The sequence below is a fragment of the Suillus discolor genome (assembly GCF_016758755.1).
Source record: "Suillus discolor strain FC423 chromosome Unknown F5147scaffold_58, whole genome shotgun sequence".
NCBI lineage: Eukaryota > Fungi > Basidiomycota > Agaricomycetes > Boletales > Suillaceae > Suillus > Suillus discolor.
In genome coordinates this window covers 287,229-302,259 of record NW_024541305.1, presented here as the reverse complement: position 1 = coordinate 302,259, position 15,031 = coordinate 287,229, and the positions used below count along the sequence as shown (strand labels likewise).

The 15,031-nt window shown below is 47.9% G+C and overlaps 4 protein-coding genes across 4 annotated transcripts; 3 read left to right on the top strand and 1 right to left on the bottom strand.

Annotated features, from left to right (window-relative positions):
• Positions 1-50: 50 nt before the first annotated feature.
• On the top strand, positions 51-737 carry F5147DRAFT_814434 (uncharacterized protein; the record flags this gene model as incomplete). Its single annotated transcript, XM_041443521.1, has 4 exons — positions 51-60; positions 127-236; positions 290-592; positions 657-737. 4 exons carry the CDS (start codon positions 51-53, stop codon positions 735-737), a joined length of 504 nt encoding a protein of 167 aa, XP_041289193.1.
• Positions 738-3,044: 2,307 nt separating this feature from the next.
• On the bottom strand, positions 3,045-6,503 carry F5147DRAFT_747298 (uncharacterized protein; the record flags this gene model as incomplete). The annotated part of the gene is made up of 11 exons (XM_041439935.1): positions 3,045-3,335; positions 3,359-3,587; positions 3,751-3,902; positions 4,071-4,475; positions 4,546-4,642; positions 4,712-4,887; positions 4,942-5,074; positions 5,141-5,369; positions 5,430-5,631; positions 5,690-6,213; positions 6,269-6,503. The coding sequence occupies 11 exons, from the start codon at positions 6,501-6,503 to the stop codon at positions 3,045-3,047; spliced, it is 2,673 nt and encodes an 890-aa protein (XP_041289192.1).
• Positions 6,504-10,171: 3,668 nt separating this feature from the next.
• On the top strand, positions 10,172-11,304 carry F5147DRAFT_582709 (uncharacterized protein; the record flags this gene model as incomplete). The annotated part of the gene is made up of 4 exons (XM_041431677.1): positions 10,172-10,403; positions 10,582-10,640; positions 10,708-10,857; positions 10,915-11,304. Coding segments are annotated over 4 exons (831 nt in total), but the record flags the coding sequence as incomplete, so codon positions are not given.
• A 2,230-nt stretch (positions 11,305-13,534) lies between these two features.
• Positions 13,535-14,896, top strand: F5147DRAFT_814431 (uncharacterized protein; the record flags this gene model as incomplete). Its single annotated transcript, XM_041443520.1, has 6 exons — positions 13,535-13,683; positions 13,738-13,868; positions 13,943-14,100; positions 14,159-14,265; positions 14,326-14,486; positions 14,542-14,896. Coding segments are annotated over 6 exons (909 nt in total), but the record flags the coding sequence as incomplete, so codon positions are not given.
• Between the last annotated feature and the right edge of the window lie 135 nt (positions 14,897-15,031).

Sequence of the window (15,031 nt, the reverse complement as noted above, 5' to 3'; positions counted from 1 at the left end):
AATTCCGCATCAGAGAGGGCGGAAAAGAGTGGTCTAGTTTGCAAGACCAAATGGCAAGTGGTATGTTTCTATTAAACCCTTTCAGCCGCCAGCAATGTCCTTACATGTTTTTATAGCTAAAAAAAGCATACCACAGCGTTATCGAAATCAAGTGTACGTCGGGCTTTACGTGGAGTCACGAGCACGGAGCGGGTATCACGGATAGAAAAGACGATGTTTGGGCACGCTTTGTCAAGGTACGCATTATGATAGATTGCACGCTGCCACCCCTTCATGACGTTGTTTTCAGACACACCCTCATGCGAAGCCCTTCATGATGAAGGGCTTCGAGCACTTCGAAATCATGGAACAACTGATTCCAAGCAAAGCCAAAGGCTCGCATGTATTCCGACCCACCGCCACCAGCAATGTGCCTCAGGATTCTACTGCCTCCACACCACCTTTGATCCCCACCGCCTCTACACCACCTTTGATCCCCACTGCAATCGATAATGCCACTTGGGGGCCGCCATCGTCAGTAGATCCCGACTCCCTCGAAGTACCTCCTCCCTCTACCTTCCTCTGTCCATCCACCGAAGGTTCTACCGACTCGGTATGGACCAGCATTAGCCAGGAAAGCGCAAATTCAGCGCTATTGCTCCTGGATCTGCTGCGAGTTCCCAGAAATGGAGTCGGCTGCCATCTGCCACGCTGTTAGTGCAGCAGGAGGGTACCGAAACGATGAAGAACCTCGTTGAGGTGTGCGTGAGATGCAGAAAAACCTCGTATTAGCTCCACCGCAACCGCCGGTGCAACCACAGCCCTCCACACACGTTGGGAGGGCTATTTCTTTACTTAATATGTACACGGACCTTACCAGTAAAGAGCGGTTAGCCATCACGAACTTTTTAGCCGAACACGAAAACCAGGCCATTATTTTTTATTCGTTGGACGAGGTGACAGGCTCGAGTGGTCTGGGAAGAGAAACAGTCCTTTGTGGTGGTGCGCCGTGAGGCCTCACAGAACCATATGACTATGTTGTAGCATGCTTGATTGTTTTCTAGTACAAAATTTGTATAGTATCTGTAACTACGGCAATGGGAGACCCCCTTCGTTTGCGCTCCTCGAGTAATCAGTCCACAATTGCGAGTGCAAATCGCCTCTCGATGAGCATCCGCTCAGAAGTATCCGCCGGTCCTTTCAGACAGCGTCCGTGTGGCTACAGTGTCGTCCTCCACGATATCATACTCGTGGTCTAGAGTGAGATCAAAACTGTCAGGATTGTACCTTCGTGTAAAGTTATGAATCGCGCATAGCGCGGCTGGGATCCGGGCCTGGATATGCAGGCTGTATTCAGGCGCGATCGTCAAAATGCGCCATTGCCTTTTCAGAACACCGAATATCCGTTCGACAATGTTTCGTAGTGCCGCGTGTCAAAGATTAAATAATTCCTTAGAGTCGCGTGGCCTATAACAAAATTAATAGCAAATCAGATATGTACGATAAATAAACTCACGCAATGTTTGCTTGGCGCCATTCTTTCAAGTGATAGCGCACTCCCCGATAAGGTACTAGAAGCGCATCACAGGTACCGAAACCCGCATCAGCAAGAAGGTACCTGTGTTGAGGTATGCGCAAATCATGAGAGCGCGCGTCATTCCAGAGCGTCACGTCAGCGACTGAGCCGTCCCAGCCCGTGAGCGAGTACATAAAATAAAAGTCCAGGTCGCATATAAACAGGCAGTTTTGCGATAAAAACCCCTTCCGGTTACGCAGGATAGTGTGGTCTTCAAGTGGCGCGAAGGCCCGGATGTGAGTGCCGTCGACGGCACCAATACACTCATCGAAGAATCTGAATCGCGGGTCTGCATGTACTGCCGTGGAAATGGGAGTATCACTGTTTGGGAGTTGGACATTGGAGGTGTAGAAGGGATGCGATGAGAAGAACACAAGCATCCGTTTGAAATATCTGCAAAAGTTAGCACAGTATTAGTCTCAAATAATTAATGTACTTACCTAGTGATCGTGTCGGGAGAACGTTGGAATCTTTCTCCAACGTGACGAGATGATAGTCCGGTAACGCATGTGTACAGAAATATACCAAGTTGCTCGGCGACGGTGACGCCATTGCGCGATTGAACGAATCCATGTTGGTGGAGAGTGTCTAACAATTGCTCAAAACGTCTCAAGGTTGATGCCGAAGTTATGTTGAATTCGGTCTGGATGACTGCTGATAAGCTCGTAGACCCAAGCTTGGCCGGTGAGGATCGATGTATGGTATGGAATTCGTTCAGTGTGAGACAAGAACAGGAGGTTGTATAAGTAGGTAATCTGTGCAATGGCAATGGTTATGATGATCACGATTTGGTGGTGTCGACGCTGCGTTTGTGCTTCAAGATCTGGAATCATGATGGGCGTAAGAACAGGACGTACATTTGATCCTACGATTATCTATCAGCATATATCACGTGCGGCCATCACGTGCAATTTGAACCGGGAATTTCGAACCTAGAATTTGTCGTCCGAACGGCACCTTATTTGCAGAAAGTCTGGGAATCCGAATTTCCGGCAGTCTCCGTCCAGCTGCATGCGGGTCTGTCCGGATCCGTCTGTGCACAACTTGTCAGTTCTTAACGTCGTGTCATACAATGAACACATTTCATGACTCGTTACCATCTTGAATACATCAAATTAGTGATCTTCCAGCCTGGCCTCACCTGACTATTACAGCTTTGTGCAGCTGCAGATATAGTTTGAGCTTTCAGACATCAGGAAAATTATAAAAATTCTTAGCCAACTTATCTTACTTATGTTTACTTGAAACAATACTAAGTGCACCAAGTCATGTAAGAAGATCATTTCTACTTAATTTCTACTTAGAGAATTCTTCACAAAGGAAATACAAGAAAGAAATCTGCGAATCAAGTGTTATTCAGAATTTTAAGTAGGCAGGTGATAATAAGTGAAATTTGAGATCTACTAAGTAGTAGACTCACTCAGAGTATCATTACTAAGCGGAAAACATAAGTTGATTTCAGCTAAACAATAATAAGTACTACGATAAGTCAAAATGCGATCTCATATGCATGATGATCAATGAAATTGTTGACATAATAAGTGCAAAAAGCGTCGAGTGTCTGCGAGTAAGTGAGATTGGTTGGCACAAAGTCGCCCCCAAATACTGGTATAAGGTGGGCCGCACGAAATATACTATCAAGGTGGATGACAGACACACAGCGTGCTCCATCTTCAAGAAGCTCCGGCTCTACAACCCACATTCCCGTAATTTCATCTGGGGAGTCAGCCACACGTTTGAACCACTGTACAAGTGCACAAGGGTACGTGATACCATCATGCTTCAAAGAAAAAATAGTCTCACTCGAGCAATGTTGAGGCCGCGCATGCCATCGGCAGACGAATCAGTGCTAACAAAGACACAATCATAGCGCCCAGGGCCATTTCTCCACGTATCTACAGCGCGAATACGCTCGTAGCGCATACCGCCAATCCCCGATAAATCGCTAGGAGCAAAGAAGGTGGCCACGGCTGAAGTGTACAGTGTGATCTTTTCGTAGATCTCAGGAAGTGCAGACCGGGAGGAGTCAGAGCTAGATGAGTCAGAGTCAGCACGGCATTGGTCACGCAGAAAATGCTAAATCAAAGTTGTGAAGTTGAGTTGACCTATCTGATCTGCAATGAGCTCTGGGTAGATCCGTCTGGCTGTAGTAAGGTGTATGGTGAGCGGAAGCATGCAAGTATACACAAAACTACTTACCAGCTGTCTTCGCCAGGTCAACATGGGCAAGGACCATTGGCCCATCAACAGCATCAGCATCAGGCTCAGCATTGGTGTTACCCTCACCCTCGTCTGCACTACCTTCGCCATCATTAGTTGCATGATGGTAGCATCCAAAAGGCTCATCCTGGTCTGGGACATCTCATTTGATGTGTGCTTCCAATGGAGCGTTTAGTATCCCTGTGAATTGTAAAGGTGGTGATTAGTGTTGGCGAGCCCAGCATCATGAAAATCACATACCAAGTTTGTTGAGGATGTATGACAAACACGTCCCTCATAGCATCCCGCGGTCAACAAAATCAACGCGTGAAGCGGCTAGCTTGTCGAGACGCTGATTGGTAAGTAACATTTGACTGAGAGCCTCGAAATGACTCGACCGGCGCCATGGCTCCTTGACGGCTTTAATGTGTTTGGACTCTGTTATAGACGAACAAAGCCCATTTGGTGCGCCGAACGCTCGAATGAGCTTATGGTAATGGATGAGTGAATGTTGTCGAGGGAGATTAAATCCTCTGGGTCGAACACCGGATGTTCGGAATATCTTGCGGTACCTGTGGAAACGCTTCAAGGCATCGTCCATTGCGTCGAGGCTGTTAGAGCTGATGATGTTGCGGCGAGCGATGTAGATGAAGTCGAGTAACGCTCGCAAAGCCTGTACCATCTCTTTGGGTACATGACCTTCGATAGCAGGTATATAGACCTGGGCAGTAAATGCGCATTAAAAATATTAGTACTGTTGCTATGTAAAATATAAGAATATCGGTACAGACCTTCATGAGAGCTTTTGAGTCGTCACCAGTCCACTGTTTGAATCCTCTACCCTCTGGAAATCGTCGAAGGCCTGCAAACGCTGGAGCTAGAGCGATGCTAGTTGTGTGACACATACTACTATTCAGCAGCAGCAGCAGCTTGAAGTGAATTTGAAGATAAACTTACCGATGGTCAATGTCGTCCAGTATCTTGTTCGCGTTGGCTTCTGTATATTGAGCTTCGATGTAGTCGTGCACCCAACTAACTAGGTGGTCCTTGAACGCTCCCTTGATGAGCTGGTGTAAGATATCTGGGGAGAGAAGCTCGTGTATGTCAGCGCGTGGAAAGTAATTAGTGAATGGCTGTATCAATAGTGTAAGTTCAAAAGAGACGAGTAGATGAAGTATTGTACACACCACAATGTCTCCAACAAGGCCGTATTCATCCCACAGAACACCTAGTTCGAATTCCTCAACCAAAACTTCGGTGTGATTGCGGGAACGTCGGCCATATGTGCCTTCATTGAGACCGTCTGCTGGTGCGGTGCATCTGCCGGTGTAAGAGCACCATAGTCCTACTTAGCATAGGGACACGAAGAATAAGACAAAAACGTACTTTGGACACCAATTTTGTACAATACATGCAAGCAGTGCTTGCTCGGGATAGTCAGCTATGTATGGTCCAAGACCATACACAGCTCGTTGAAAGTGGCCATCAGGGCAACGGACAACCTCCGGTTTGGTCATGCCAGGTTTGAGGGTTTCAAGCATTTTTGCAAGTGACGAGTGTAGAAGCTGGCGGCGGAACTTTCGGAAGTGTGCGTCCTTGGTGTCTTCATTATCAGCTAAGTAAATCAGTACCACATTAGTAACAGCAGCGCACACAATTAGTAGAGAGTACGTACCTTTTGGAATGGCTAAGAAGCCAAGTAGTACGACACCATTGCGGTGTGCATGCCGCACATTGTTGCGGATGTTGCCAATGGACATATAGACCGGCCAATATTGGTTATGGCCAGTGGCGACAGAGACTGTTGTCTTGTCACTTCCAAGAATAATAGGGATGAACATCGATCCTATTGTATCCGGATCTTGCGCAATTAAGTCCTGCAGTGAATGATAAAAGTGAGACAACAACGCGAAGGAGTAAGTGAGCAACGCTTACGGCCTGTTTCCAACACCAGTCACCAGACATAAAGTCCTGAAATTGATGCGCTCCATCACTAACGCTATACTCCTGTAGCGGTGCATAGTCGAATTCGTCCTTGAAATCCGGGTTTGATATGATGTTGTGAACCAGGAGCCGAGGGTCTCGGAACCATACGTCATACTCAGACTTCATCCATGATGGAATGTCATCCGGGTCGTCAGGTAAAATTCTGTTGTACTGCGAGCTGAAGCTTTGCCAGGGAACATCACCGAGAGGAGTTGAATCGATGGTGTCGTACATGTCGGTGTGGTTTGTGAATGGCGGGGTATCACCGTGAGCTGCTAATGAAGCTGCCCACAGATTGAATACAAAATCAATATCGCCTGCAGACATTTGGTTGCGACGGTACAGGAAATCAGCAACTTCAAACTCGACACGATCGTTGTATGGCATCCAGTCGTCAGATCCACGATCTGATGGGTGTGGAGGTGGTGGAGCATCTGGGGGTATGGGATTCCCTTGACCATCGCAGATTCTCCCTTTGTAGAGGAGAATTGAGCATAAATTGTATGAGCATCAAGAGAAGTCACGTACCGTTAATGATGGGATGATATGACCTAGTTACCTGAGGTCGACTCCAAGCTTGGCTGTCAGAACTAGCACTACTACCAGGAGGCTGATCTACATCCAAGCCACCTGTAGAGTCTGCCGGCGGCTCAGCAGAATGCCGATCCTCAAAGGTATCGTGTGGTGCATCATACTCAAAATCATGATGGCTGCCATGACCATCCTCAATGACATCCTCCAAGTCAGGTGGATTGAACACCATATCAAAATCACAACCGCCACTAGCCTGAGTGCGACTGTCAGAAGCTCCCTCTGATCTGCTCCGGCTGCGTGAATGATATGTTGAGTCAAATAAGGGACGTTCAGGGCCAGACTGAGACGCCGATGATGAATTGCGCTTGCAACTAGCAGGTGGGGGAGAACTACTGGAACTGGAGGATGAATGGTGTGGCAGTCGGAAAGTCTGTGATTCATGCTGTGATCACATGTGGGAAGTGCGCCCGGACCTATTATGGAAATGGCGGGTGCAGCCTACTGCTAAGCATGGTAGCGTAGGCTGACGATGGCTAAGGGTGCGCATTTTGCGAATATGGAGGTTGGTACTGGATGGTATAGTGTGATGGTGTAGAACTGGCGGGGTAATGAGAGCCTACAAGTCTGAGCTTCAGAGGTGCATGCGGCATGATATTTATATGCAAACTTACCTTAGCATAAGAGCCTGTGAAGGTGCCACTTGAAGTGCGAGGTGTATGCGTTGTTGGGAGCAGTGAGAACCTTCCAAAAGTAACATGAGGCAATGGTACAACAAACATGCATACTACGTACCAACAACGAGGCAGCCATTAAGTTGGACAGCATGAATGATCACCAGGAGATCCAGATTGGGAAAAGGGCAGGGTAGTGGGCTCTTCTAGAGAAAGTGTTTGACATGCGGACTGCAGGCTAGCAAAAGTGGCAAGATTGACACGCACAAGTTCAATTGCAGAGTTCCATTCAACATCTGGGCGAAGTGATAATGATGCGAGTGGGGGATGAAGACGAAGCTGAAACGATGCGAGTGAGAGATGAAGACGAAGCTGAAACGATGCGAGTGAGAGATGAAGACGAAGCTGAAATGATGCGAGTGGGGATGAAGACGAAGCTGAAATGATGCGAGTGGGGATGAAGACGAAGCTGAAATGATGTGAGTGAGGGATGCAAGTCAGGGATGAAGACGAAACTGAAACAATGCGAGTGGGGGATGAGTTGACAAGCGGCTACTAAAGACTGACCAAGGGTGCGGGATGATAGCCCATTCTGGAATGGGGCACACTCTGAGCATTGCAGAATGGAGAGGAATGGAGAGGGATGGGTAGGTAGTATGGGATCATGTACAGCAGCCATAGTGAGCAGAACGGGCTGGATGATGGTGTCATGAAGGATGATGGTCCAATTTGCCGTCATCGGTTGCCCGATCTAGCACTGCAGGTTAGTGCGAATATGACGAGCGGCTACTAAAGACTGACCAAGGGTGCAGGATGATAGCCCATTCTGGAATGGGGCACACTCTGAGCATTGCGGAATGGAGAGGGATGGGCAGGTAGTATGGGACCATGTACAGCAGCCATAGTGAGCAGAACGGGCTGGAGGGATGAAGACGAAGCTGAAACGATGCGAAGACTGCCGTATCAATCGCAGAGTTCCATTCAACATCTGGGCGAACATTGAGAAGACTGCTGTATCTGGCATAATAAACTCATATTAGCGTTCTCTGAACCACTGAATAGACACGAGCACATACCGAGGAACACGCTTGCCTGCAGGCTAGAAAATGTGGCGAGATTGTCACGCACAAGTTCAATCGCAGAGTTCCATTCGACATCTGGGCAAACATCGAGAAGACTGCCATATCTGGCATAATAAAATCAGATTAGCGTTCTCCAAGTCACTGAATAGACATGAGCACATACCGAGGAAAACGTGGTGAGATTGTCACGCACAAGTTCAATCGCAGAGTTCCATTCAACATCTGGGCGAACATCGAGAAGACTGCCGTATCTGGTATAATAGACTCAGATTAGCGTTCTCCAAACCACTGAATAGACACGAGCACATACCGAAGAACACGCTTGCCTGCAGGCTAGAAAACGTGGCGAGATTGTCACACACAAGTTCAATCGCAGAGTTCCATTCGACATCTGGGTGAGCATTGATTAGCTCTGTAGATAAAAAAAGATCGATATCAGTTGTATAGATATCATTGAACACATACCAGAGCGGGAGTCCAATGCCAGTGTGCCATGTTGGTGAGGCGTGGCAAAACCCTAAGTCCCGATTTGAACCACTTTAGTTAGTATTACGACTACCACCATCGTAAAGTTGACGAAATTTGCTCACCTTTCACGTCTTGCTCCTTCCACCACTCCGACTCACCAATGTCTACTCGCCGTGTTACCCACACCAAGAATGCAACTCAGCGTCCTGGTCTTGTAGACGCGGTCCCGAAGAAGAAACGTCGCACGGCTGCAGAAGTAGCTGCTGAGCGTCAGGCTAAGTTAGATGCCAAAGAAGAAAAGGAACGTGCCAAGGGCGCTGGGATCAAGCGTGTTGCTGAATATGAGAAGAAACAAGCAGAAAAGGACGCGTCAACCGATGCTACCCCGCGGGCTGCAGTCTTACCGAAGTCAAAGCCCCGTCCAAAGCCCATTCCAAAGAAGACTCACGCAAAATCACCCACTCCGCCTCCTGAAGACGACAGATTCATTTCTGATGTCGAGATGGACGACGCCGCCATTGACACCAGCACCTACAACCCAGATCCATCCCAAGCCTCAGAAACAACTGACACCCGCATGGATGGCTCAGAGTTGAGTGAAACTCCTACTTCGCCACCAAAAAAGAAGGCAAGGATCGACAAACGGGAGGGCAAGAAGGTGCCGGCTGAGAAGACTAAGGTGCGGGATGCTATTAAGGTGGCGCAACTGGAAGAGGCAAATGAGCAGGAGACGAGGAAGAAGAGGAAGACAGCCCAACCTCCCAGCACAATAAGCATTGACTCAGATACGGAGTCGAATGTCCTGGTCATTGATGCGACGCCTACAGCAGCTCACAGCAAAAGATCAGCCCTTCAGCAAGCCGATCACTCGGATGACGAACCTATGCTTACTGATATCCCAGCTAAGCCTCAGTGGGCAATGCCAGCGTTGAGCAATGAGAACACACCTAAGGCGCGGCCTCGTGGTAGTCAGACTGAGGAAAGGGGTAGCAGGAAGGTGATGGAGAAGGCGAAGGTGAAGGTGACGGAGAAGGCGAAGGAGAAGTCAGATGATAAGGGGGAGGGGAAGCAGCAACGTGATAAGAAATCGGTTTAGCCGAAAAGGTATGAAGTTCCCTTCTTCTTTTCCTGTCGTCACTTGTCCATCAATATCATGCTCACTCTCGACGAAACGACACTTTATTATTTTTTTCTCAGTGATTCTGCTAGTGCTATGGACTCAAAGGAATTTTCAACTGGCATCAATGATTGGGCTGCGAGCATCCCAGAGAACTCAAAGCCTGGTAGCAAGGCCAACACCAGCCAGCCCAGCATTTTTAAAAATAGATCAGCCTCGTGCCGCAATGGATCTGTTCTTCCCCCCTGACCAATGGCAGCACTCGATCATCGTCCAACTCAGTCCTGACTAACAATGTTTTGATTTCTCACGCAGAACCGGTCATTCGCATCAAAGAAGAACCCAAGAAGAACTATCACCTTGGAGTCATTGATGGAGGGCTCTCTGACGAGGATGAGACTCAAGGTCTCGAACGTGAGGCTGCAGTCGCCAGCCCTCCCAAAGGGAAAAAACGAGTTATGAGCTCAGTAAGTGTCTGTTTTGACGTCATGTTTATTTCTACTACTACTGACTACTACAGGCTCTTGTTAAAGATTCCCCCGTCAAGCCAATAGCCCGTCAAACTGAACGAGCGAAGAAACCCAGCAATGATGACCTCCCCGAAGGCATCGATCCCAAAATATGGCGCCGTGTCTTTATCTCGACATACATACAATATGTCGCGACATTGGCGAATCCCTGGGAGGTTCCCGCCAAGCTGGCCTGTGAGAAGATGCAGGTGATATGGGATGCGATCTTTCCCCATGTCGGCCACACAGTGACAAGCCTTAGTTCAGTCTACTACATCGTAAGTGCGCTCAATTTTACTAACACAGTACTAACTTAGATCTACTTCAATATAGGCTGTCCAGCGAGTTGCCGACTCCTACCGCAGCAACATTGGCTCCGCAGCTATCGCAATTGTCATTGCGTACTTTGAGTCTCAGGACTCGCTGAGGGACTCTGATGACAATCGTGCGGAATTCGCAGCGTTCGCACTCAGCAACCTTCGATTCTTATACAAGAAGGCAAATGGTGATGACAAGTCTGTACGTACTCCTTCCGTCTCAATCAATTTCCGAGTTGTTGTTGTTGTTGTGCTAATGCTTAATGCAGAAATTCCGGGGCCTTTATCAAGGCGCATTTGTTGTGCAAACCTTCGGTGCACACTTCACCGCGACCCGTGGTGCCCAAAAGATACCTGGGGTAGACAAGCCAGGTGTACTAGCAAATCCTGCTGGGGGTCTCGCATTGTCATGTGCTGCGGTAAGTACTCATCATCCTATTTATTCTCAAAACTCACGAACTGACAATTTTAACTAGGTCGAACGAGCTTTAACTCTCTGGTCTACTCATACTCTCACCATCAAAATGGTTCAGGCCGCGAAGAACAAAACCAGCATCTCGTTGCCAAAGACAATGAATCAGTCAACTGGCAAGGTGTCCTGTCGGCAAACAGGATTCAACGACATCTCCTGGGGTACATCGATGTGCGCCTATGCGAAGGCTATCATGAAGAATCTCCGCGAAGACAAGTTCGAAGTCATCATTGCATCTGCCATGGAATTCTCGAAGAAGAGTCGTCATCCTGGCGATGACGTTGATGATGCTGCTGTGGAGGATGACCTTGATCTGGATGAACGCGCTCAGCTGGTGGACATATCCGACACCGAGTCCAAGGGAAATGATGGATCTGACTCGGATGTGGAGTAGGAGCCTCAAAGTTGCTTGTTCATTCCTCCTTGAAGCCGGCGCCGGTGATTCTTGTTTTTTTTCGTTGTTTTACTAGTACTACTTTGCACAACTTGAATGCTACTGCATGTGACTTGAACAGATTCTTATCATGCTGCGTTTGACTTATCTCAGTGATTTTATGTCCTTAAGGGTGCACTCAAGCTCAGTTCAGGACCTTTCAGAGCGTAGTAAAGTAGTTTGAAGTACATTAAGTGGTGCACGTGCAATAAACAGCCCTAAGTCACCCATGCAAAAGTTCAGTTGTTTTTTACTTAATATTGACTTTTGAAGCTTTGGAGCCTGAAAGTACTTTGAAACAGTCTTTCTGCTAGTAGTAGCCTTAGTAGTACTGTACTACTAGTACTTCCTTTCACTTAGCTCTAATAATAAGCACAGTAATCAGAGCAGCTAAGTCACATTCAGCCGAAGACCCTACTACCTTTCACTTAGCTCTAATAATAAGCACAGCAATCAGAGCAGCTAAGTCAGATTCATCCGAAGACCCTACTTGTGGCAAGTCACAATCCCCTTAATGTTTTTTGGCTGAATCCGACTTAAAATATTTATTAAGTGATGCTAAGTCTATCTAAGGTTCATTAAGAATTTTTTTGATTTTCCTGATGGATGGGCTTTTTGCCTGTCCTTCTTGTGCACCGGGCTGGCCGGCTTTCTTATCATCTACTACAGTTTTGTGCTAGCAGCTTGCCTACCAATCATTTGGCTCAACCGGCTTTCTCGTCCTCTATCAAAGGTGTTACATTTCTGTGCTTGCCTGCTAATGGACTCATGCAGATTCTAAACTGTTACATATTTTCACTCATGACTCATGCAGGTATCTCTGAAATAAGTCTGGACCAAATCTGTGAGGGCTGCGGCTCTGATGTTCCTATATAGTTTTGTTAATGTACTTATGTCGTGTCATACTCTATTGCATACAAAATATCTTGAGCCGGACAGACCCAGCCGGACTCGGCCGGACGGACCCGGAAATTCGAATTCCCAGATGCCCTCTTTATTTGTACCTGCTTGGTCCAATCCGTACCATCAGGCCAACTGGACGAGCGCCAGCACACAAAATATTGTCAGTATCTCTCTGCCAGCTGCTGGTTTCTTACTTGATGTAGTCAACCATCCTCTCACAATGCCCTCGACATTCTCAACTATGTCTGAAACCAGCTTTAAAAGCAAAAAGTTGACGTGGCTGCTGGGTAATGAGCCAAGGCCCAAGATAGACAGCTAGTATGTCACTATCGCGCCAACGTGGAGTCAGACCGTCGAGTCGAAAATCCGATCAATTTATCACACCAATCTACTCGCTATATTTTTCGTTTCCCTCACAAAGTAGTGTGGTATGTTTCACTTTATGAGTGCTTTGATTCCAGTGTATAAGAATGTAGGCAAGTGCTCAACTTCCTAGACACCTTTTTCAACCTTCGTAATATTACTTTTGGATCTAGCCAGAGACACAACTTATGGAACCTGTAGTCTCCTCTGCTGCTGCTACCGACTTTGTTACCGTACCCATACTCTCCATGACGTCATCGCATTGCCGACTGGTATCCGACACACGAGCTTAGTTTCATAAACTCCTCGGCACACGATTCTTCCATTCAGGCGAAGACCTTCAGCATGTTCAACCAATATGTTCGCAACCTTGCACAGGCCATTCTTAAGTGGGGCAAACCCACAGGCTCAATTATCGTGGTATACCTGACGGAGTACGAAGATAATATGGCTGCTGTCCGGGCGTGCCTACTGTCCGGCTATCTGCCCTGCTTACAGCTCGTACTCGATACCCACTAGATGCATAAGAAGGGCCACGTCATGTATATCACAAAATTGTTTGGGTCTGCAACTTGGCTCACCAGCAAGCTTGGAGCTGAGCAGATCACCTCCATCTCTGGTCCTGAGGTTTACTTACTCTCTGAATTAAAATCATCAGATTTACTGTTGCAGCTGACTGGGTTGCTCATGAGGCTAAGCCAGACGATGCTATCCTGTTCCTGACGTCAGGGTCAACTGGGTTCTCGAAGGCACACGCACCGGATCAGGAGTCCCTGCTGCATGCCGTGGCCAGGGGAAAAACTACGGCCTGACTTCTGAACCCAAAGTTCTGAACTGTAAAGCACACTGATCATCCAAACTTTCTGTTGAAATCGATCTCGACATTCAGGGATCGGATTTGATTTAAGCAAGGCCAACTTGCGAAGCACGCAGCGTCTCCTTCGTCGTCCCGTCCATTGAGACGGAAAAAGTATTTATTAAGATATATGCTAGCATCTTCAAACTGGTAGAAAGCGAGGCGTCGATGAGCGACAACTTCTTCGAGATCGGCGGTACTTCTCTCGATGCTATCTGGTAGGTATATCCGTTTCGGCTTTCAAGCCACCTTCACTAACACATAATCTCCAGGCTCGAGCGCGAAGGAGAGAAACAGTTTGACTTGCCTGACATTCCTGTCATCCAAATCCTGAAGCACCTCGTTCTCTCCAGCCTGGCCCACTACGTCGATTCCACACACTCTAAGGACACCCAGATGAGGAGTACGATCCTATCGTTCCCCTTTCAGTGACCGGATATAAGACGCTGATATTCTTCGTTCACCCTGGTGTCGTAGAGGTCTTCATTTTCCTCAATCTTGCCAGATACTTCCAGAATGAGCGTCCCTTCTATGCTTTCCGTGCTCGTGGCTTCGATTCTGGCCACCCGCCCTTCACCTCCATGGACGAGATGGTTTCGTACTATGTCGCAGCAGCCAAGAGGATTCAGGCGACGGTATCATACACTATCGCGGGCTACAGTTATGGTGGTCGCGTTTGAAATTGCTAAGCAGCTCGAGGCCATGGGCGAAGAAGTGAAGTTCTTCGCTCCCATCAATATTTCTCCTAATATCTCCTACCGCATGCGTGAGCTCAATTGGATGACCGCCTCACTCAACTTGTTGGCCTTCCTTGGTTGAGTGTCAAGATATGATGCTGATGATCTGCTTCCTTCCATGAGTCTGTTCACGAGGCAACAACAACTCGAGTTCGTATGGACACTGTCGCCTCCTGAACGTGTCATCGAGCTCCAGCTGACACTCAAGAAGCTTGATAAATGGACAAATGTCGCTACGTCTCTTATCAATTGCGGAGTAGACTACACCCCAACATGCTCAGTTTGTAAGTCATTCACTTTCTCATTTCAGAACTGCTTACCCATGTACCTGCTCCACAGCAACAGTCGATGTTTTCTACACCACTCCCTTCGCCGGATCCGATGTTGACTGGCTCAACAACCAGCTCAAGCCATGGACGGGCTGGAGCCGCGGCGAGGCATCATATATATTAGTGCCTGAAAACACCACGCTCGTGGACTTTGAGTATGTCCCGCAGTTCCAGAAGACCTTCCGCAGTCGTCTAGAGGCTCGTGGGTTGTAGACATTCGGAGGTGCCTATTTTGGTTATATCTTGTCTCTAATCGATGATGCTTTCAACTACAAGTGATTGCCGCTGCGCGGCTCGTCGTATGCAGTTGCCGGAATTCTTACTCGTGGTTGGTAGTCCTGCACGACTCACCGCGGTTACAGTCCTGATGGTCGACAAAACGGAGCTGTTGTCCCTGGACGACTTTTGCAAGGCACCGAAGAATCAGATCCAAGATCGTGAGTCGGACCAAGCATAGTTCTTCACCGTCTACTCCTTCAACTGCCACCACCGAGGGCAAC